The sequence below is a fragment of the Mchenga conophoros genome, linkage group LG16 (genome assembly GCF_057382185.1).
Source record: "Mchenga conophoros isolate Kocher_MC1m ecotype Shallow Benthic linkage group LG16, M_conophoros_male_GT1.1, whole genome shotgun sequence".
Classification (NCBI taxonomy): domain Eukaryota; kingdom Metazoa; phylum Chordata; class Actinopteri; order Cichliformes; family Cichlidae; genus Mchenga; species Mchenga conophoros.
Window position 1 is genome coordinate 26,973,207 of NC_140541.1, and position 24,609 is coordinate 26,997,815.

Here is a 24,609-nt window from a genome sequence, read left to right on the forward strand (position 1 = left end):
AATATACTACTCAAGCCTAACTGAAAACAGAACATAAACCATACTTAACAAGATACAAATCAGGGGTTGGGGAACCAGTACATACTGATGAAAAGTGTGCTACTGGAATAAGGCAGTCGACATGAATGGACAAGGACTGATCATATGGTATGCAATGCTGATGTGATGCTACTATGCCAGTTTATCCAGTGTGAGGGGTTATATGCATTGCATGGGGGAATTATGGATGACTAGAAAGGGAACATCCATACTGACCAAGAAGCACCTAGTAGCTCAGTGCAATGTTCCTTGAATTTACTAAAGAGTGAACTCTCTCGCAAAGAGGGAATTTTTGTGTATAAGTTTATGCTGGTGCTCCAACATTACCTCCCATTCCAAAAAAGAAGCTGCAGACGCTCCCAGGAATGAACAGCTGGGCAATGTCTAGGTTTTGTGGGCGATCAGAGATGATCCCTTGAATGCAAGATGTGTGCAAACAACAACCTAACAAACTGTGGACTGAATTACACACTGTCAAAGGCTGACAGGGCACTGAGTACTTCCTGCTGTGAGTCACGTTGGAAGACTGGACCATTTCTCTTTGAAGGCTTGTGAGCAGGTGGCTTGGGTCCTCTCAGAGGCCTGGCGGTTTGGGGGATCTGCGCAGCATCTGATGACATCTGATTTTTATTTGGAGTCTGCTGGAGCTACTGTTTGAGTTTGGGGGGTTACAACTCCTAATGCTGCTATTACCAGTGGTATCACTTTGGACTTTGTATCTTTCACTGTTTCTATATTTTCTCATGCTCCTTCTTCCTGATGTTGCTATCAACAACTACAAATCACAGCTCTTCTACTCATTATCAGCATCCACTATATCAGGTTGGTTAGCCAGCATCTGCTTGTCTGTCTGGAACCTTATTCTTGTTGTTCTCAACAACCTTTAGTCTCCCATCGGGACTTGGGGACTTCTACTCTGTATGCGGCAAATATGTTCCTGCACACTATCCCAGCCACATAGTTGTGCTTCTCAGTGTATGCAGTCCCAACTTCCATCTTATATCCTGCTATCAGGCAACTAGGTTTCTTTCATTTCTAGAGAGGTTTAGTTGCTTTCTCTTTCAAGCTTTCACGACTGTTCTTGGTTAAATGGTATCCACTTAAACATATTAGCCTACAGAAACCAAAGGAAGCAGAAATAACACAGAGAATTAGCCAGAAAGGGAACAATGCAGTCCAAGGTAGAATTGATTTGTTGATGCTTGGTGACGGTATCGTCAATACTAGTTTGTGTCTTAAGTGCGGAGTTGTTTTAACTGAAAGATATTGTATTCCTATATTATTTTCCTCTCACACCTCACAAAAATGCTGTTACTGTATTTGTTTAATGAAATTAAAGTTCACCGTTCATGTAGGAAATTGTAACACTATGAATACAGCTTTAATTATGTGTCACCATGTGCAATCTATAAATTCTTCCTGAATCTTTATGAGCATAAATCCACAGTGAGAAACATCACTCCTACATAAGCACAGCATGAGAATAACCTCAGGCACACATACACATACACTCACTGAAGAAAGCGAACACACAAGAGGTTTATAGAGCCTCTGTTGGATGTTCAGTCTCATTAGAAGTGTTTCCTCATGAATAACATTATTCAGGATGAATCACTTGATTATAGATTTCTCTGTGTGTGCGCGTGTGGTGGCTATGTGGGTCGACAGCTTTCTCTGCATGCATCTGTCTGTGTCTCTGTGTGTGTCTGTGTCTCTGTGTGTGTGTGTGTGTATCTTGCCAGAATAAACAACAGTGGGAAGTGCCAGTCAGTGAAAAATGGGCACCACCTCTCTTCGCTCTCCTCCTATTGATTTAATCTCCAGCCCTTTGCCACTCGCTGCCAAATCTGTCTTCACAAAACACATCTAAGGACAATGCCTTCCACTTGGGTTTTGTTTGCAGGCCTCTCTGAAATAGGCCCAAATAACCATGGCAGGATATCAGAATATTTTCCGAGAGAGTAGCGATTTTCTTCACTGCCATGAGGATGGTTTAGCACCTGTATAGATTGTATACCTGTAGTATCTACTTATGTCCTTTTCACCGTCCCTTCTATAAATTAGATCTTCTTTGCAGCTTTTTTAAACAAACATTCTTCCCATCAGAAAGTTTAATAAGGATGGCTGAGTTAGTGTAGATTACAGTGATGCTATTTTATTATATGTAAATAAAACCTGTTTAATGTGAGAGTTACATGGTATGAATGGGTTTTGTTGTTGTTGTTGTTCTGTTATACTTATATTTCCTAAAATTCTGATGGGGGCATTTGAAGACTGTTCCGCTTCTAGGTATTCTAGAGATTTTTCTCCCTGGCTTGCTTTGCCGTGTAAAATCTCAGTGTGCAAGGTTTAGGGCATAGGTCTTATCCCTACTGATTGGAAAGCACCTCTCGTCTGGAGGTGCGATCATAACAGAGTCTGTCTGAACCCTGTGGATTTTCTCTGGTGGCAAGCTTACCTGAAATACAGCTTCCACTACTGGCAGCAGCCTGGCTGTCTCATCCAGGTTTGCTGCAATTACAAAACCTCTGGCAGTGAGTTGTTCTCATCATGTCCACATGGGAGGCCAGTAAATGAGAGCAACCGAGTAGAAAAAGAAAAAAAAGTTTGTTCCTTACGCACGTCTGCAGCCACTTCCCACTCTGCACACACACCATCACCTCCCCCTCTCAATCTCATCGTGCTGGCAAATTAAAATTCACGGGTTCCCAAACCATCCATTCTCTCTCCGCTGCTTAATTGTCTCGAAAATTGAGGAGATTACTGGGTGCGATTTATGTACAAATAAGAATCTGTCAGAAACCTGGCAGTGTATACATTGACATACACACAGACTCGATGAGCCATGGGCAATGACCAGCTTGGCCTTTGTCCATTTTCAATTCTACCCCTTCTGCAGCATTTTGGGCAAGGTATGCTTGCAAAAGTTGGCACAACACTGTGGGGAAAAGAATAGACACTCTCATAGACACTGAAAATCACACGTTGGCATGTTTGAAATTTAATAATCATCCCCTTAGTGTATATCAGCGTTTCTGCTTTTAATGTAAATTCTGCTTTTGAGCATATGGTACATCATAACATATCAGCTCATGGATCCTCATTGTTACTGTAATTTTTTTTTAGCTCTGGCACAGAGTGGAATCAGACATCATTAGATTGCTCATGTAAATAGCAAAAACCTGCACATTAGTCATGCCGTATGTTTTACAAGAAAAAAGTTTAAATACAAGTACATTGCTCGAGTTGCATAGTTTCCATTAGTCACAGTCTCAGCGATTGGGCACATTAATCTCCTAACATATTCCCAAACTGGCAGCACTGGCTATAAGAGCAGAGCTTAAATTTGCCTTACAAGTGCTTGTTGAGCTTAGAGCCAGTAGTAAAAGTCATTAACGCTCATAAATAAGCACTCATTTGTACAATCTGACCATGCAAATCTGAGAGATACTGATTCATTCTGATATAATAGCCAAAACAAAGAATGCACTCTGTTGTACTGTAATAGTATGTTTATGTATGATATGTTTGATTACTTCATTGAGGTGCTACCTACAACAGTTATGAATCTCAGTCTCCACAGCAATTTATGTGATTTTTTTTGATTGGCACAAATCATTATACTTTTCATGAAGTGAAATAACTTCACCTCCTGCCCTTAATTTTAAGGGCAGATGTAGGTGCATGGTGATATAGTCCCACATATGCAGTTATTGAACTTGTTCCTGTACTGCACTGCAGTGAATAGCTGGATGGACATGTACTGTAATAGAATTATCTGCTCATGAGAATGATTTATTATGTCAGCATCTTATGAAAGCAATATTATGTCATATTCATGTCTACAGGTGCATATGGGTTTGTATGTATATGTGCAGGTATGCTAAAAGCACCTGTTCGCTCCTGAGATTAAGCCAAACGAGGCAGTGTGATCATAGCCTTACAACTGTATGAATGTTATCTCACCTCTTAGACTGGTGTAGCTCAACCCCACCTATCTCCATCCCTCTACTCTCCTCCTGCTCCTACTTCTCGTTTCATTCCAGCCCATTCCAGCTAAATCCAATTTGTTATGGCTTCAAATAAGGCCTCGTTTTCTCTGTCTTCTCACCACTTCAAACAAAGTGGCTTACATTATTGCTTGTCCAATTTGAAATAGTTTCCCCCTATTTTTCTGTCTCTTCAAGTCCACTCTAGCAGTGATGCACAATAGGCAGTGTAGGCTCAAGATGTGCTGCACAAGGTGTAGAAAGTGAAAAGCCTTTACACAGCTTTGTGGAGATATTATATTGTAGCTTTAGGACATGGCTGGCATTTTGCTTCACGCTGAGGTTGCCTTTCTGCTTTTGTAATGATGCAAATTCTGATATCCTCTTTACCGGTGCACATGTTTGTGCACACGTGCCTCTCTACACACGGTAATGATGTTTTTTTGTTTTCTTGTAATTGTTTTTTTGTTTTGTTTTTATTAAGCACTTGTACTTTTTGCTGAAAAAAAATGGGGAAAACATCCCAGTGACATTAAAATTGGGATTTAAAATATTAACCTATTAACCTAAAACTGCAACAGTAAAATGTTTTGAGAGTTTGTTTTGTTGGGTTTTTTTCTAAAGCATATCAGTTGTAAAGACAGAGCACAGGGTTGGTTTCCTAATTGTTAAGTAAATATACAGATGGAAGTGTTTTACTCCAACATTCTTGCTCCTATGAGTCCTGTTTTAATTGAAAACATGCTTATGGATACTGCCTTTGATTGCATTGCCAAGCATTTGGCAGTTACGGGGGCTTTTCTACAGTCTAGTTGTTGATTGATGGGAATTATAAATCTAAAAATATCAAAGTGGTTTTAATGATGCTGATATAAATAATTAGAAAAATTCTAACGTTGACTTGATAGTGATAATGATGACAACATATGGTGATCTTAACTTGCATGCATTTGATTTATAGACAGCAGTATCATGTATGTTGTTGCAAATGAACTTGGAGGGAAATATTGTCTTTATGTGCATCTGTTGTGTTGCAGGGAATGATGTATCTAGAGGAGCGTAGGCTCGTCCACAGGGATTTGGCAGCCCGAAATGTCCTGGTCAAATCTCCCAACCACATCAAGATCACTGACTTTGGGCTGGCTCGCCTGTTGGATGTCAATGAAAAAGAATATAATGCTGATGGAGGAAAGGTAAATCGTGACATCTCCTTTAGAAACATTGTCAAATAATGAAATTTGGTTAATTTTGGGGGGTAAATAGACATTTAATTTCCTTCTGAGAATCTGAGTTGATGATCACTGCCACACACTGCCATGGAAAGCAAACATTAAACAATTTCCTGGCTGGGAAGCCTTCTTTTGCTCTAGAGAGAACAATGAGTTTTTAAATCGTAGAAGACTGTTTCGCAAGCAAAACAAGCCATCAATGCCACCGCTGAACATGTTCACCTTGGAAGTGCAGTGTACGAATTATAGCCTCAAAAAACATAAATTAATAACTATGTTTTCATAGCTGAATGGGCTGAAGTTATCAGAGCTTGTGATTGTGAATAAGGTCGATCTAACATTAGCAACATTTGAATGTATGAAGTTGAAGACTTGTGTTGTTTATATGGGCTATTTTTTTTTTCTTTGGTCTGAAGTCTCCACTGTTTGTTTGTTCCTCTCCTTTGCTCTTTGTTTCACATTTTCCTTGTGTCTTTTGTGCTCTTCATCTGCTCCCCTATATGTGTCACACACAGAGCAGAGTAAAGCAGGCACACTCTTAGCGGAGGAGAGGAGAGGCAGGTGAAGTGAAGATAATGTTACTTGAGATGGTGACAGCTAGGAAGGAGAGTCATTTTAAAAGGGATCCGAAACTTTGCTTTGTTTTGGTTTTTTTAAGCTCAAATAGCTACTATGTAGTGAGTTTTTGAGGTGCTGATTGCCTGTTATCTTCAAAAAGACCCAGATCAGGCATTTAAGCTAAACTAATCTGCTGCTGGCTTCTGCTCTGTATAGACTGACTGTCTCTTCTCTTCTGACTGTCAGGAAAGTGAACGAGAATAATGCAAAAGCTTTCATTTAAAAATCTCAATTTCATTTGCATTTGAACCAGAAACGTGCCAAAAACGTCTGCTTTATAATTCTTTCCTTAACATTTAAATGAAAAATGCAGTTTGAATGTTGGAGTGTGTACAGGCTGCAGTAACCATCATGTTAGTGCTTTTTGTTACTTTTGCAATTGGTCCGGTATGATCACTTGAACTTGTAATAAGGGCCCATCTACCTCAGTTATTTGTTGAATAAAGTGTTGGTTTAGGAGATACAATATTAATAAATAACCATTTTGAACCTTACGGCTGACATTTTGTAAAAGACAGCGATACACATTAACATTAATGAGGGTTTCATATTCTACAAGAAGAACTTAGCCCATCACAAAGGACAGTTTCACTGGAGTGAAATGGTATTCTGCTCTACTGGACCGTGTTATTTACCTTTGGGGATTTCAAAACCCTGTAAACATAGTAAACAAATATATCCTTGAGGCTGTACTTACACTGAGTTCTGACCTCTTCTAATCTTTGTTTATCCTTTGCCGCTTTTGTATTTTGTTTTCAAAACCTCTTTACTCAAGAAAGTCTTTTTCATCCCTCTCTCTTCGTCTCTTTCCAGTGTCTCCAACACGGTTTATACCAGTGACGATCACTGTAGTATTTTCCCCTCAGCTGAGTGAAAGACAAAGTCTGATCTTCCATAACCCCTCCTCTCAGTTTCCATCGCTGTAATAAATAGAATTTCATATCTAATTATAGTGTTAAGCTGCATATCACCAGTGTTGTTGATGTATCTTTGCCAAAATGGTCCATTATCACTGTCAACACCCAACTAGCTGATATTTAGTATAAAAACACATGGAAAATTAGAGTTTTCCTTAAGTATAAGGGTACTAACATCTCTGCTTTTATTAACAGATGCCCATCAAATGGATGGCCCTTGAGTGTATTCATTACAGGAAGTTTACTCATCAGAGTGACGTTTGGAGTTATGGTAAGTGTCCTTTGAATATAACAATGACAGTTTTCTATATAATTTTATTGATAACAAAGGCACTGGTTGACCTTCATCCAATGAAATGTAAATAGAAAAGCTGAAATTAAAAAAAATGGCCACAATTTTAATAAAGCACAGATTCTTATCACCTGTTTTGCAAAAAGTTTTATTGTTTCTTACTACTTTATTGTCATGTTGCCATCAATATACTAGAAACAACAATGTCAGTTGCTAGGCAGCATATGGCAGCATAATGTATCAGATGTGTAATTCAACTTTTGTAGATATAAATTACATGTTACGGTCCCGAAATTAAGCAATAGAATATTTTAGTATGGTGCTTTAGGTACATAAATACTGCAAATGGTTATTTTAGCCAGTGGTGGGTGATTGTTAGGTAACATGATGCCATCGTAATATCAGATGTCACTAAGAGCATTCGAGGCCCTTTAAAGTGTACCTGTGTGCCTAGTTTAGTTGCTCAACCGCTGACAGTCTAGCAGGAATTTGCAGACAAAGGAAAAAATAAAATAAGACTTGTGTGTGTGACAAGAAATAAAGAGGGGAATAGAAAAAGGGTGCATGAGGTAGAATGTGTTCAAGGCCATCTTCATATTCTTGGTTTTATTCATTATTTACAGACAGTTACATCAAAATACATGTAGTGGGAGAAAACTATTGAAGGTACAAGGCTGTGAGGGAGAGGACAGAAGGACCATGAGAGGAAAGAGGGTGAGATCATGCTCCTGCTGAGAGCTTGGCTCCGACTCTTCCCTGTCCATTTAAAACGCTAAGAGCAGCCAAGAGACGGTGAATAGACAGTGGATGGACACTTTACTTTGAACTCATATACATGTAGTGTAATGTGAAGTAAATTGTGATTAATAAAATCCTGAACATTATTTTTAACTCATCTTTTTAGTTTCACAAGAATCAAGAACCATTTGAATGGTTGATTTTTTCCTTGGTGGCTAATTAGAACAGACCAGACCTGGCTGATTGGTGGGTTTTGCAATCTGTAAAAAATTGCGGCGAATAAGGGAATAATTTGGGGACACTTGAGTGTAGTTTGCACAAGGAAGCATAAAACTGTTATTGGTCACATCATGAGTCTTTGCACAAGGTGTTGCTTTTATCCAAGCCTTGTCATTTCTGCATACCTGTCTGACAAAGATCTTACCCATAGCTTACAATGCGACACTGTAGCAAGGTGGTTAAAAGCAGAGTCACGCCTATGTTTTCCTGTCATTTATTTATGTAATTTGCTTGAGACTGAGACTTATTGGTAAAACAACATTTACTGTTTTCTTAAGACATCTCTTTTTCAAATGTCTGTTTCATTAAATGAAAAAGATTTCAAAGTGCACTTGTGCTTCCTTACTCTAAAAGAAAAGGAACATTTATTTTTGTTTTCCTATTTCCACTTACTTAGTGAATTTGGGCTTTCAACTTTCTACTTGTTCTTGTTTTTGTAATTATCTTTTTGTCTCTCCTTACTTAATCTGTCTGCCTCTGTGCTCATATATCACTACTCCTACATCTTTCAGGTGTAACCATTTGGGAGCTGATGACCTTTGGAGGGAAGCCATATGATGGGATTTCTACAAGAGATATCCCAGATCTGTTAGAGAAGGGAGAGCGTCTTCCTCAACCACCCATCTGCACCATTGATGTTTACATGGTCATGGTCAAATGTAAGTAAAATCTCAAAGTAACCAGAAGAACAGAAACTCTCTTTAATAAACTAAAATCAAATGCAACAAATCAAATAAATCAGAATTAATAATTACTGCTTCTACCATGTTAAACTGAGAGCGATGAGGAAACATGCTAGCTAGTTTTGAATAGAAAACATGTTCAGAAAACATTTGGTAATCGGTAGATTGCGGTTCTACAGTTTAGCCCACCTGTTTTCTTTTAATTGATCATACTTGTATACAATTTTAGAGGACTGCTAAGCATGAACAGGTTGGCCTTAGTGGTCAGCCACTGCTGTTATACTGTCAGGCACTGGGGTCACAGGTGGCACTATACCCTCTGGCCACTGCTGACAGGACAAAGACTGGGTGCCAGCACCACTTCAGCCTTCTCTACTGCTCTTCAAGGTTCAGCCTCTGGCCGTTTCTGTCACCTTGGCTTTTACGGTCACCCTCAACCTGCGCCAATCTGGCAAGTGGACACAGACACGGCAGGGAGAGGTTACTATCACCTGCCTCTTATCTGACTTCTTTCTGCAACACTGCACATGCTGAAAAGGCTCATGTGCTCAGTGTACTTCTGAAGCTTTAACTAATTTCACTATCCTCTGCTTTACTGGCAATAATAATAGACGCTATGCACCAAGACAAAAGATAATCAATTTTACATTTGAAATGGCTTGTGTATGTATTTATGTATTCACATCTAAAGCCACATTTAACCATCCTTTACCTAGTCAGCCTGTACTCAAGGCCAGACCACATGATTGCTTTGGCATTATATCATCATGTTCACATGGAAACTGGCAGAAGAGCACATAGCTCCATATGGCCATTATAGCGATGAAACAGTATTTATATTTGAATAAAGAAGAGAACTTAATTTAAACTCATGTAATTAATCATTATGAAACAATGCATTCTGGAAAATGGTTTAAAAATGAAATCTTCAAAAATCTTAAGAAGTAGGGGAATATGGCCTGTTTTCATGTCATGTGATTGATGTCAAGCTTTCACAGGTTAGCTACAGTTTTTTGTTACCCAGACCTTCCCACCACAGTTGGCCCAGGGATAATCCACCACATCTGCCCCATCAATACACGAGCAAACACACCAGACTCCACTATCACCACCACTTAATAGCATAATGGTGTAATACAGAGCTGCTTTGAGTGCAATTAAAACCACCATCATGATAGATTTAACCTACCATATCGACCAGTCAGGAAATAAGTTCAAGTTCAGAATAATTTCAATTTATCACTTTACGTATAAATACCCGTTCACAATGAATTATTCACTTTGTAGAGATAGCTGCATGTCAAAAAATAATGCTTGAAAGATGATATCAAAGTCTAATTATTGTGCATTATTATGTAGCCTTTAATCCAAAGCCTCAGTCTATGGAGGCATTACCCTTGACACCAAAGTAGGAAGACCACTCAACTGCACTGCCAAATCTCCACTGACACCTTCTCAACACATTGTTCCTAATAGTTAAATGGGGTAACAGTAAATTTACACAGGAACAAAAAACAGGATCCTGATGGGGATAGATGAAGCCTCAAATTGAATGTTGACTGGGAAAGTTATACACATCAATAAGATGTATAGATGGCATCTCCACCCCACACACACGTTATTTTTATTTGGAACATCATATTGTTAAATATATAATAAAGAAATGCCTTTCAGGCTGGATGATTGATGCAGACAGTCGACCCAAGTTCAAGGAGCTGGCTGCCGAGTTCACTCGAATGGCTCGAGATCCCCAAAGATATCTGGTCATCCAGGTAGGTAAATTGATGGTATCGGAATATGTATGTTATCTTTATAGTGTGTCTTCGGTTACTGTGTCAGTTTTTCATATAGAGAGTTTTTCTGTTTCCCATTTCTTTGTAAAAGAAAAAAAACATGGATTTTGCTTATGTTGTGTTAAAATAAGTGCTCATTCAAAAAAGGTTTCTCTAAGTAACACAAGTAAAACAGTCATGAAACAAATCTGACATTATCACACTTGTTATTCTGATATTTTCAAATTAACTTCAGTAAAATATAAGCTGCAGAGGCTATAAAAGTGTTAAAAATAATAGCTAATGTGTTATCAGAATAACAAGCTGGACCTCACTCCAAACACTCTCCGTCTGATAATATATCTATTAATGTCTACTTCCACCCCATACACATTTGTTGTGGTTTCTGTGCCCCACCCTCCCTTTCTTGTTTCTCTGCATATCAGCCTTTCTCAAAAGTATCAGATGGATCTGCCAATGACAAGGCCCCAAACCACAGTCTGACTTAACTTGTTGCTTTATCGTCAATAAATGTTTTTCTCCCTCCCCTCACTTCCAACTGGTGACAGCAGATGGCCGCCCCTCCCTGAGTTTGGTTCTACCGGAGGTTTCTTCCTGTTAAAAGGGAGTTTTTCAATCCCACTGTTGCTAATAGTGGGTTTTTGTTTTTTGTTTTTTTGGATTGTTGGGATTTTCTCAGTTTTATTGTAGACTTTGTATCTTACAATATAAAATGCACTGAGGCGATTGTTGTGATTTAGCATTATATAAATAAAACTGAATTGAACTGAATCAAACTTTACTCAGGGTGATGATCGCATGAAGCTCCCCAGCCCCAGTGACAGCAAGTTCTTCCAGAGCCTCTTGGATGAGGAGGAACTAGATGACCTGATGGATGCTGAGGAGTACTTGGTGCCCCACTCCTTCAACATCCCCCCACTGGCATACACTCCCCGCACAAGGATGGACTCCAACAAGGTATTTTATTTCAAGCGCCCTAATACAATGTTCAATATGTGGAAGAAATACTGAAGATACACTTACATTGTGTTATTAAGGTGGATCATTATGCAATGTGACTGCACAATGTGTTTTGCGGTAGAAATAGATTGTTTAAACTTGGAGGAATTTTTAAAAATAGCTTAGACTTAACAGCATGTTTTCATCTTAGCATGTCAAATACTGCTATTCTGGCAGATGCCACTGGCATCTGTGCTGTGACAAGAGAGATTAAGTCCACATTTGGAGGCTAGAAGGGTGGTGGTGGTGAAGTAAATCACAAGTTTGCCAGCCAACAACTCACGGTTTGTCTCCTGTTTCAGACTTTGTTCTGCGTTGATTTCACTTAATAATTCGTTTTAGGTTTTGTAGTGGCCCTGGCAGAACCACAATGGTGCAATAGGCTTAAGAAAAGGTGTAGGTTCACACCCCTTCACAATATCAAGCGTGCATAAAATGTTCAACTAATTTTCTTCTGTGTATACCCAGCTGGCAGTGGTGATAAGAGCAAATAGAGTTCTTAAATGACTTGCTCTTGTCTATGTAAAATATCTAAATAGAGCTTTAAAAAGATGACAGATCTGGTTAGCCAGCTGGTTGAACATGTGATTGCATTAGCCCTTCTAATGTAGTCATTGTCAAGCTGGATGGGCTATTGATTTTAACTGTTTTTGATGTACTCACTCAACAATTAATTTGTTCTTGTTGCTCTGTTTTTATCAGAATTTTAAGCTAGAAGTAACAGTGGTAATAGGAGGTGCCAACTGCCATTAGTCATAATGGTTTTCTACATTCTAGACATCTAACCCAATATTTTAGTGTAGTTTTCAGTTCACTGTACTGTTGTTGATGTCCACAGATTTTCCTACAAAGATATTTAGCTGGAATATTTTTAAATAACTTATTAACATTGTACACAAGATTAAATCTATTAAATGATAAACGGTAAAGTCATAAAGTTCGAAACCTCTTGCAATAACCTAGGTAAGCCAGTTTGTGTTTTCCAAGTGAATCCCTTCATTAACACTGTAAGGAAGACTGGTGGCCCAACCCTTTTTCATTATTTTTGTTATTACTTTTTTAATGAACTTAAGTTTTAATTTGTGTGTTTTTCTTTTACTTTTTTCATTAAATTTGTTTCTTATCTTTTAATTTGACATGGTCTCTGGATTACCATCTCTTATTACCAGTTCTTTCTAAGCATAGTAGCAGTGTGGCTGGTTGAAAGATGAAAAATGGGACAATATAGCAAAAGTACTCAAATCATTTAGATGCATTCTAAAGTGATATGGGAATGGTTTTCTCAGTGCAATGCAGGACTATTCTGTTCAAGCACAAAAGACTGAGGCCTTAAAACTGCACTCACACAGCTTTCTCGCGTTCACGCCCATCTGTCTCTTGCTGTCCAATTCTCTTTCTGTTTTCCTTCGTCTTTCTCCTTTGTGAAACTGTTGTAATTGCCTTCTTCTGAATTGGAGTTTACAGCTAGATCTTCTCAGTTCTTGGACTGTTCAAATGTTCATAGTCTCTCTTTGGACTTAAATCTATCACAGCACCAGTCACACAGCCAGAATTCAAACATTTTCTATTCCAAAATCCCCCTGTGTTTATGTCAGAATAAAAATACCCACTGAATGCCAATGAGAGATATGTCTCAAACCTGTTTTAGTGCATTTCAGAGAGTGAATGATTATGTATTTGCCTGATCTGTATATATATTTACAATCCCCCTGCTGTTCCCTACTATTGCCTATACTTTTCTTCCACTACTGGGCCTTTCTTTTTAGTTTAAATTATTATGAAGTTATTTGCATTCAATTTCAAATAGGTTGATTATTGTAATGAGCTTGATTATTAAAACACTTACTTATACAGCCATATTTCACTCTATTATTGTGACTCATAACTGGAAGAAATTTGTTCTGCACTCACTTAAACAGACATTGCCACCATACTCCGAAATGTCATTATGAAAATGCATGCTAAGATTAAAAACTATTTGGTTTAAAGCGATGCCAAAAGCTTGTGCTTTGATAAAAAGGTGAACGGGGCACTTTACTTGACTCTTCAAGTAATAGTTAATATTTTACTTCACACTGGATTAAGTCTCTGTTCATCTTCAGGGTACAAAGTAATACAGCTGTGCATGTGTTTGAATATGATTTAAAGAAACTCCACAGTTTTATATTTGTGTTAAGGTTAGTGATTGATTTTGTTTTTTATTTTTTGATGAGTGATAGGTATAAATGAGGATTGAAAGAGGGAAATTTAGTAGATATACCTGCAGTTACACTGTAATGACAAAACAGCATGAGCTCTAAGGCCTCAACTAATTGCTTCTGGCTTATAATGTAGAGCACTAGATGAGAAACTGGGGAAGACTCCACATGTAATATATCAGGAAAAAAGAACGATGCTGTTGCATACAGAAAATGAGAATGCCCCTCAATTCTGCCCTTTGAAGTTCCTGAGATTTCAAGCAAAGGTTTGGACAAAATATAGCAGTAGGCACAGTTTTGTTTAAAGCTCCTATTTGCTAATAATTGCATTACTCCGATCTCTAAGTTAACAAAAAAAAGGAAACAAAAAAGATTTACATGACTGTGCGACAAGAGTCAGATGTCATCAGTAACTGGGCACTCAGTAAAAACTTTATTGGAATAACTTAGTAAGCTTGTAAAGAAGTATGCTCATTTCCTGCTTTAGATTTGTATTTGTGGACTTCACTAAATTATTTTCCATAGTTCAAAATAATTTTCTGCTACAATGTACTTTGATAAAACTCCTCAATTCACCATCTGTCTGAAAAAAGGAATCTAAGCTTCTCCCGCTTTAAGGACACTGATCTTTTAAGGCAGATTTCTACTGATTTGGGTATGGTAAACAAACGGTTCACTGGGTGAGATGTGTGCCTGTGATGAGCGTATTATGGATCTCTCCATCAGTATGTACCTGTCTCTGTGTGACACCATATAGACCCAAAAGAAAAAAGAAATTGTTGGAAACTGGGCATTTAGAGTATGAAGCCATTTGTATCTTAGATACAAACCCAATTCTGAAAAAGTTGGGACACTTTATAAAATCTAAATGAAAAAAGTTGCAATAATTTACTAATCTCATAAACCATATTTCATTTACAGAAGGATAAAGAAAAGGCAAATGTTTAAACTGAGACTTTTTGCTATTTTATGAAAAGTATTAATAACATCTCAAAAACGTTTAGATGAGGGAATAAAAAGCTGGAAAAGTGAGCAATATTAAAAAGAAACAGTTGGAGGACCATTTTGCAATGAATTAAATTAACTGACTACAGGTCAATAACATGATTATGTATAAATAGAATATCTCAGGGAGGCAGAGTTTCTTAGAAGTAAAGGTGGACACAGGTTCATCAATCTGGGGGGAAAAAGTGCATCTAAAAATTGTGGAACAATTTCATAATAATGTTCTTGAAGGAACAATGTTAAAGACGGTGAATTATTCTTCATCTACAGTATATAAGATCATTAAAAGGATAAAAAGGATCTTGAGAAATCTCTTGGATGTGGACATGTGCACATGGGACAAGAATGAAAATCGATATTGGATCATGCTCGTGATCTTTGTGCCCTTAATGCACTGCAAATTAAAAATAGGTCAGACTCATAGAAATCCATCCATGGCTCAGAAACACTTTCACGACTGTGTACACAGTTTGCTGTGCTATTCAGAAATGCAGGTAAAAGCTCTATCATGCAAAGAAGCCATATCAAAGCTTTTTTTAAGGTGGACTGAAACAAGGCAGAACGCAAATCAATATTTGAAATTCTTTTGGAAAACACGGAACCGACATCCTTTGGACAAAGGGAACAGCTTGTATGCATGCAGTTCTGTATGTAGTTCAGAGCTTTCACCAGCTAAAAACATTTGGCGTGTGGTGAATCAAAAAATACAAACACAAAGAAGACCTAGGACTGTTGAACAGCTGTAGTCTATATATATGAGAGAGATAAAAAGAATGGGACAGCATCCCTCCCCCAAAAGTTCAGCAACTTATATTTTCTGTTCCCAGAAATTTACAGCGAGGGGATCCTGTAAACATCGCCGTGTACTTACTTTTCTTAAAATGATACGTTTTCCCAGTTTAAATATTTGATGCAGGTTTGGTTCTGAATAAAGTATATGTTCATGAGATATGCAGATCATTGCATTCTGTTTTAATTTACATTTTACACAGCATCCCAAATTTTTCAAAATGTTTATTAATCATATGCTGACCTCATTATCTGGTAATTTAGCCATGTTTCATCCACTATTATAACAATTTTTTAGTATTAAATAAGGTAAATAGCCAGAGGTCCACTTTAAGGGAAATAAATTCCATATACTGTTGCCGTAAGATCACAGACGACTCAGCATTAACCTGAGGATAAGTTAATAAAAAATTTAAAAAAAATAAAACTTGCTGAAAATATGGGGGAGAAAAGATAAACCGAGTAAAGCACTTGCTGAGGTTCATAAAAGCCCTTTTTTGTCATTAGTGTAGACACAAATGCACACAGCATGACATTTCTGATATGGCTACTTAAAGACTTGCTGCATGGAGCCTTTTAATTAAAATCCTTTTAATTGTACTTGGCAGTCATGCTGCCATATCATTGTTTGGCACTGCTGTTTGTCTCCCCTGCCTGTCACATTTTAATATTGCAGATGGACAATAGTACAAAGTACTTCAATTGTCACTTTTACAATAGTCTTTGTCTTACTTTTTTTGTTGTACTTTTTATATTGGGTTTTTTTTGCTTTTGTACTTGTACCACACCAGAAAATCAAACTAGTTTGTAGACAAAAGATTGGAATAGAAACAGTTTCCCCTTGAAGGTAATGAACTTAAAGTTCATTGACTTCGACATTAGATTTTAGATTTTAAACACAATTTGCCATTAATCTCTCATCGTATATCTGTCTTAGTAAACTGATTTTCTTTGAATTCAGTCTCACATTCCTACTATCCTAACTGAACCCTTTCTCTCATTTACTTCTACACAGAACCAATTTGGCTGTCAGGATCCCAGTTTCAGCATGGAGGATATGCTGGCTGCCGTGCCGAGAGTGATCTCTGGTCCCCCTGTTACTGGAAGCTGCCTCGCTCCACAGGAACTTGCCTCAGGAGGAAAAATAGTTGGTGGATTTGGCCGTGGTAGCCAGGATGACCCCCGCTGTAATGGCACTCTGAGAAAACAGGCATCCCCAAGGTCAAGCACCCTTGAGGCTGGCTCAACTCTCACCACAGTGCAAGGTAAAGTAGAATGACATTCAAAAGCAGCGGTCATGGGATTAAATTCAATTGAGGGACTCTGAAAAATACTTTGGGTTGCTCATACCAGTAAATTGAAAACAAATATCAAGCATAGAGTCATTATGTTTTGTGTTTTTGTAAACATTACCAAACTCTACATGAATAAACTGAAACTTAATGACATATCCTAAGAATTCTTTGGTACAGTTTATTTATTTTAAAATCTGGTTTGATTATAATATGTAAAGAGAGGATTCGCGAAACAAAATCAGCCCTCATTTTATTTTCAGTCACTGAGCCTGAATGTACCACAAGGTGACGCCATAGCCAGTGACACAGTGACAAAAATGTCATGTCACAGTAGACAAGATAGGTGAGATCGGAACAGAGAAAATGTCCTGAATTATTTGTTGACATTGTGACTCAAGTTATTCTTTTCTACGTTTTCCCTTTATGCTTGCTGCCAATATTTGTTTGGGTAGGTAAAGTGAGTTTAACAATGCAAGCGTGTCTATAATGTCACTTCATTGGAGAAGTAAGAAGTGAAAGAGAAGAGTGTAACATATTGGTAATGGCTGCGTTCGAGCACTAATCGGAATCCATGTACTGTACGGTCAGCCCATGAAAAATAAAGATGTCATCCCTAAATCACCCAAATTAAAGTTACTTGGCTACAGTTATAGCTCTGCCTCGTAGTTTATTAGAAAATATATATGGATCTTGACATAAGGTTTTCATAGTAGCATACTTTAAAACTCTCTCTTGCTTCCTTTCCTCTTGCAAGGCGGAGGTGAGGACAGTAATGGACAGCGTTACAGCGCCGATCCCACTGGTCTTTTATCAGAGCGAGGAGCAAAAGGCAATGCCATGAGAGACAAGAGCAATTCAGGTTACTCTGACAGTTTTGAATGTCTTCATCAAATTTCTAAATGTTTGGAAAAAATGAGCTAAATGACATAGTTTGTGTTGTGATACAGTACTTATCTAAAATAATATATTAAATGTGTACCCAGTTCTTTTAAGGGTTTGAAAGCATCTGATATGTACACTATAACTTAGAACATTCAATAACAGAACTGTAGAGACCTTAGCTAATGCTAATATCCCCTTTTTGTTTCCAGATTATCTCATCCCTGTAGAGGAAAACCCCTTTGTCACACGGCGTAGGAATGGAGATGCCCACACAGTGATTGATGGAGCTAGCTGCCACACTCTGCATTTGGCTGGAGCCACTGCTGCCCCCAAAAGTCAATCCACTCATGGTGATGATGAGTATGTCAACGAGCCACTGTACCTGAATACCCTCCTCAACACTGGGGCCAAGAATGGATTGGCTGGCACAGTCTCCATCTCTGGCTCCGGATCCTCTGTTGCACAATCAGTACTGCAGACAGTCAACCCACCAACATCAAGCCACACCATCTCCTCCACTGGATATGTGGTACCCCCTGGCCACCTCCCCCACCCATCGTATCCATCACACACCCTGCATTCGGGGCATTCAGGACACGCTCTGCACTCAGGCATCACCAGCGGCACCATTATGTTTGATAAGAAAGGCAAGAAAGCCACTTTTGACAATCCTGAATACTGGCAGCACAGTCTCCCTCCCAAGTCCTCACTGCACAACCCTGAGTACCTGCAGGACTGCAGCACACGCTTCTTCTACCGCCAGAATGGACGCATTCGCCCTGCTGTGGCTGAAAACCAGGAATACTTGTCAGAGGCTGCTATGAAAACAGGCAATGTATTGCCACCCCCTCCATACAGACAGAGGAACACTGTGGTGTAGTGACCCACCTGTAGCACATTAGCGATGAATAGAGGGGTATGGGTGGGGATGAATGGACAGTAAACAGTCCTCACGTTTCCATGCTGTTCTTCTCAAACTGGGTTCTTCTTTCACCTTTCCTTAACACTTCTCTTTGTCATGTCTGCTAATCTTGTATTCTCACTCACTGGTTTTGCATTTTCTATGACAAAACTATAACAACATTCACTAACGGCCTCTTTTGTTACTTTGTCCTTGGCCCCTAAAGCAAACACAGACATCTCTTTGTGGTGTATTCTGTCCTGGAAAAGAAAAAGTCCAGTTTTTTTAGAATCAAAATTGCACATAAATAATATTAACACAATCAAAGATGAAAAGAGGAGGAAAAAATAAACTGTGGTTAGCCCCAGCACGGTTATTTCCATGACCTTACATGTCTTTCTTTATACACCCTTAAATCATTGTTCACTGTCCCTTTGGCACATTTTCCATCCAGCTAGATGCACACATTGTACTATTCACACAACTGCTATTGCTTGGGTGCAGTCAATCAAATGTCCATGCACATAGAGTTGTGTCATGACTTACCAGCAAACCTGCAGTCATGCTGAAAACCCCAGATGTGGCCTGCATGCCTGCCGTCATGCTGCTTTGACTTTTACGTTTCACTGCACCAGTAATGAAATTCAGACATTTATCACACACATATTTCAAATCATGCCTGAAACACGTTAACATGCCTGTAGGCTTGATACACCTACAATAACCACACATTATTTCATACATGCACACTGACAGATAAGTCTGCCGCCACTTGAAATATGTTCTGAAGGAGAAACAACATTAGACCTTGTACTTGAAAAAGATAATGTCGATAATGGCAGCCAGAGTTACAGCACTAAAACGGGCCAACAGGACGGTACATACCGCCACAGCTGTGATATCACCTGGTACCTGATTGAGCAGCATTTGACACATTGTTGCCACGGCAAGTTTGGATTAGAAGGTTGACTGCTCACAAGATGACCCTTTAAATTCCACTGTAATTTTCCATGCTGTTCCTCATCTTTACCAATCTAGTCCGAGTAGCGAACAAACCGCACAGTTCAATGTTACCTTCATGAGCTCATGTGACTGACTAAAACATTGGTAACTGCAGTAGAAGAGATTTTATTTCAGTGGAACCGGTGCTTAAGAATGGACAAATCTTTTAAGAGGTACAACAACATGTTTCTGGAGAAACACAAACTGAGGGGGAAAGACGGCATTTTAAAATCTTTATCAGAGTATAGCGGGGGTATTTTTTTGTTTGTCTGTCTTTGTTTGTTAATCCATCAGGGACCTGTTTATTTCCTCAACTTGTCTGACAATGTACTGTATTTGATCAATAAAGGGATGGGGTGAACAGCACAGTAATGCAGCCACGAAAGAACGTTGTGGAGATGACAGAAAAAGGAAAACTCTCCATGGCTGGAAATAAGCCAATTACATGTCATCGCCAGACAGACACAAGCAACAAAAAAGGAAAAGAACACCTATAGGAGTTTTTTTTTTTTACCACTCTGTGTTAATACTGTTGTATGTAATAAAAAGAGAAAACTAAGAAAGTCACTATCTGCCCTTACTCTTAGGTGTAAGATAGCTAAAGCAAGGGTCAGCTACATTATTACCCTGTAACAAGTTTTAAAAAAAAAAGGGACATTTTCTGTCTTGGTGTTTGACATTGTAAGTTATCACTAAATCTACTGATGGCTAGCTTGCTGTACTCATACAGTACTGCCAGATGCCACATTAAATTATGATGGAGAGTGCTAGCATCTGTCGTCAAATGACTTTGAAGCCTAATTTAGGTCGGGGCTGATAATTTATTAGCACTTAACACTCTGGCACAGCCAAATTGCGTTGGTGTTATTCTCACTATAAGCAACAATTCGTGCAATTTTCTCCATCACACTCCAACTTTCATTTACAGTGAGATAACACCTGAGTTTTTTGGGTTATTTTGCTTTTTTTTTTTTTTTGCATTTAACTAACAAAGAAGCATTCTGTAAAGAATATCACTTTGGGCTGACAGTGACACCAACACCAAGGGGAAAGAAGCTATAAACACAAAGATGGTAGCAATATTTAATTTGAAGGATTCTTCATCGCTTTTGATTGTTTATTTATTACATTCAAGAGATTAAAGGGATATTCTAGTGCTTAGATTTTGTACTTCTAATGTTCTGGGATTAAAGTGATTAATAAGAGGAGGTGTAAAAAGAATCACCATCAAATATCTTCAATTTTAGTTTTGAGTAAGGGTCACAAATGTCAGCTACATCACCAGTGACGCAACTCTAGCCTGCTTCATAAAACACTTCTTATATTCCTTCTTCCTAAATGTGTATTTCCTGCCAAACATTTTTGTTTAAGGCATCAGTGATGAGATCACCAGAGATATTTTTCTCAGCTTTTTTTTTCAGATGCAGAGTGGTAAGCAGTAAGTAGCTTGAGTGCCATAAATAAAACTGGTGGCCTAGCCTTTAAACTCTGAAAGATATGATTAGCTTGACTTAATTTCAATAACATTTACAATATCACAGCATATATATGTGTGGTATTATAGAGGGCCGAAGCTGCCTAACCCCTGTGCATCTATCAGTGCTGAAAGAATACACAAGCACAGTTACACAACGTTGTGCCTCAATATTACAGATTCAGATGAGCGGTGCCGATGATTTTCTGTTCAAAACGCAGATGTTGCCCTGGCACAGCATTTCTCCACCTCTCAGGTTTTATGGAAATAATAATCATCCAGTAGAGTTCCAGCTGAGGCACAAATTTTTAAATCAAAAAGGGACATCAGGCCTATTGAAATGTAATCATAATGGAAGACAGATTAGTCCCACAATACCACAATAAGAGCACTCATAATAAATGCATCTCAACAGAAATGTGAATTTTATAGTGAATTTTATCATGTTAAGTATCACTTTGGCCTTTGTTCTGTTAGAAATCTGATCTACTGTCTTACACTTCTGAAATCATCAAGTATTCTGATTTACTATCATTTGAATATACTCTTATGTATACATTATTTGTCCTAATTTATGGAGCAAAATGGCCCCCTCTATATTTTTTACAGATTAATGTCAGTTATGTAAGTCAATTTTTACCATTACCCGTAAAAAAGCAGTAGTGCTTGTGGACTACTATATGGCTGTGTGTCTAAGTGCAGCGGCAGCAGTTGAGAGTCACTGTAAGGCTTTGAAATGGCTCTCTGTGGGAAAATACAGCCAATCTTGTGGACGAGAAAACCTACTGGTGCTCTCAGCCAGCAACCATCACAAGGGGCTTTTAGCTTTTTGAATGCTAATTCATCCACTTTCCCTTGTTGTTCTGTGGGGAAATCATGTTACCCAACATCTCACCCAGTGCACCAGCTGAGAAACCCTGAACGACAGGCAATAGGTTGTAATCCTGCAGCGAGGTTAAAACGTAGGTATTAGCATTCAAGAAATGTTACCCAGTCAATGCATCAATGTTATAAAAGCTATGATGGTGGAAGACGCAAGAGCACTGAAACTGGCAGAGAGGACCAGAGTTAATTGCCATTCTTTTTTTCCTCCTCTGTGGTAACTATAGAATTCTTTGTAGCAAACACTGTCGTGCGGCTCAAGCAGTGAAAAATGAAAAGCAGTCATTATTGAGTGAACATAACCAGAGGAGTCCGGAGAGAAAAAGTGATCATGAAAGATGTTAATATGAATCACAGCACAATGTGAACGATACAGCAGTCTGTAATGTTCTGCGTGAAAGCTTCATAAGCGTAAAGTAGTAAAGGAGCACAATGACTCCCTCTCAGTGCTGACTGCTAATTCAGTAAATGAGCCTTTTTGGTAAAAATTTGTATTTATATTTCATACTTTTGTTGAGTGTTAAAAATGTAATTATGTTTTAAGTTGAGTAGAAATTTTGTTTTACTATAGCTTTTGGTCTTCAGGGTCTCATTGTGATTTTTTTTTTTCTTTTTAATAAGTAGCTTCATCGTCTTATGCCTCTCATGTTGTCTAATACAGTCACATTAGGGAAAACAGTGGTTGCAGACTAGTGGTGCAACGGATCAAAAGTCTCACGGTTCGGATCGGATCACGTTTTTTCGTCACAGATCGGATCAATTTTCGGATCAGCAGAAAAAAAAAACAGAAGACAAAAATTTAACTCGCCATTTACTTATTTAAGTATTTTTTTGCCTATTAAAAACACTCAATTCAAGACTCATTCCACGCAATTATATAAAAACAAATTAAGGTGCAATATAGGGCAGTTCAGGGCTTTCTATCTACCACTCGGCTGTGATATAATGAGCGGTCACGGTCACGTAGCTTTCCGTTGCCCTGGAGGTCCATTTGTAGTTAGGGCAACAGAAGATGCCTGGGACAGCTCAGCCATAACTTTAAACATTTCCTGCTCATACATGCTTGGAGCGATCTTGTCACTGAAGTGAACGCGCGACAGGATATCATAGCGTGGCTCAAGCACGTTCATCATAGTTTAAACTAGTGCTGTCAGCGTAAATCTCGTTAAAATGACGTTAATGCCATAACTGCATTAACGCGACAAATCTCCGTTAACTAGTTACCGCGGATCGCCCCTTGCGTGGGGGCTGCACGCGTCAATGCCTCAACTAACGCATTGACTAGTTTAAACCCTTTGTTTTGCACAACAGAATGCGGCCTCCCGTCTGCAGCTTAACACCCCCAATAGCTTTTGTAATAGCTTTAGCCCGGTCGGATTGGGCAGCAAAGGGCTGCTTAAATACCGCAAACTCCTCTGCTCCTCCACTTGGACCGCTAGCGCTGACCATAGCTATCGCTTGACAGACTGACCACGCCCACCATACATCATGTGTGCCGAACCGTGGAGTGGGATCGGTTCGGATTACGGATCAACCGTGATCCGTTGCACCACTATTGCAGACTGCAGTTTATTGCAGTCGTGTGTAATGAATTTGTAGATGCGTGGCTGCTTCGAAGACAGGGACCAGGTCTGAGACCACTTGAGTCTTCAAAGCATCTCTGGTGCATCAAGAAAGAGATAAAACAGCAATAAGACAGAGAGAGTTTGGGAGTAAACGGGGTAACCTGGAAACTACATACAATCTGTTATAATATGGCAACTGTGAAAATCGCAAATCTGTTCGCATATACAACAGAAATTCATTTGAAGTACTTACTTTCAGAGTTCAACCAGAGCCTTACTGATCTGAAATGGAAATTCAGAAATTCCTCTACATTTTTTTAGGAATATAACCAGATACAACCAGTTGTTTTGAGTCCCCTGTAACAATGAGACCTAATTAAGATGATATGCGCCCATCAATGCAGACTGACTCAGATTGATTACAATATGGTAACAATCTTTCTGCATTTTTAAATTACCAGTTATTTTCAAACCTTCACCAATAGAGGTGATTATGGTCGTTCTAAGGGTCAATGTCACTGTTTGGAGACACATCATCTCCCACCAGGTGACATTGCAATTCCGTCACAGTTGACAGTGGTCACCGCAACAATTTGTAATCAGTTGCCGACTACAAAAAAAATTCATGCAACTTACCAAGGAGTTGTTTTCAGACAACCTACTATTGAACTACAATTGGCTGTTTGACACCGTTTTCACAGTATCTGACTTGTTAAGATTATTTTGTTTCATCTCCGCCCATGATCAACAGCTGGCAGGTTTGACCAGGTTTAACCAGCCAAGGCTATACAGTGGGGCAAAAAAGTATTTAGTCAGCCACCGATTGTGCAAGTTCCCCCACCTAAAATGATGACAGAGGTCAGTAATTTGCACCAGAGGTACACTTCAACTGTGAGAGACAGAATGTGAAAAAAAAATCCATGAATTCACATGGTAGGATTTGTAAAGAATTTATTTGTAAATCAGGGTGGAAAATAAGTATTTGGTCAATAACAAAAATACAACTCAATACTTTGTAACATATTGTAACACAATAACAG

At 38.6% G+C, this 24,609-nt stretch overlaps 1 protein-coding gene across 1 annotated transcript in view; it reads left to right on the forward strand.

Moving 5' to 3' along the window:
* erbb4b (erb-b2 receptor tyrosine kinase 4b) overlaps positions 1–24,400 on the forward strand; it is a 338,434-nt gene extending 314,034 nt beyond the window's left edge. Inside the window, exons 21-28 of the mRNA XM_085249408.1 lie at positions 5,066–5,221; positions 6,988–7,063; positions 8,614–8,760; positions 10,459–10,556; positions 11,364–11,534; positions 16,584–16,833; positions 17,618–17,722; positions 17,955–24,400. Coding sequence (XP_085105534.1) covers positions 5,066–5,221; positions 6,988–7,063; positions 8,614–8,760; positions 10,459–10,556; positions 11,364–11,534; positions 16,584–16,833; positions 17,618–17,722; positions 17,955–18,625 — 1,674 coding nt within the window. The 3' untranslated portion in view covers positions 18,626–24,400. The remainder of the gene's footprint in view (positions 1–5,065; positions 5,222–6,987; positions 7,064–8,613; positions 8,761–10,458; positions 10,557–11,363; positions 11,535–16,583; positions 16,834–17,617; positions 17,723–17,954) is intronic.
* The last annotated feature ends 209 nt before the right edge of the window (positions 24,401–24,609 follow it).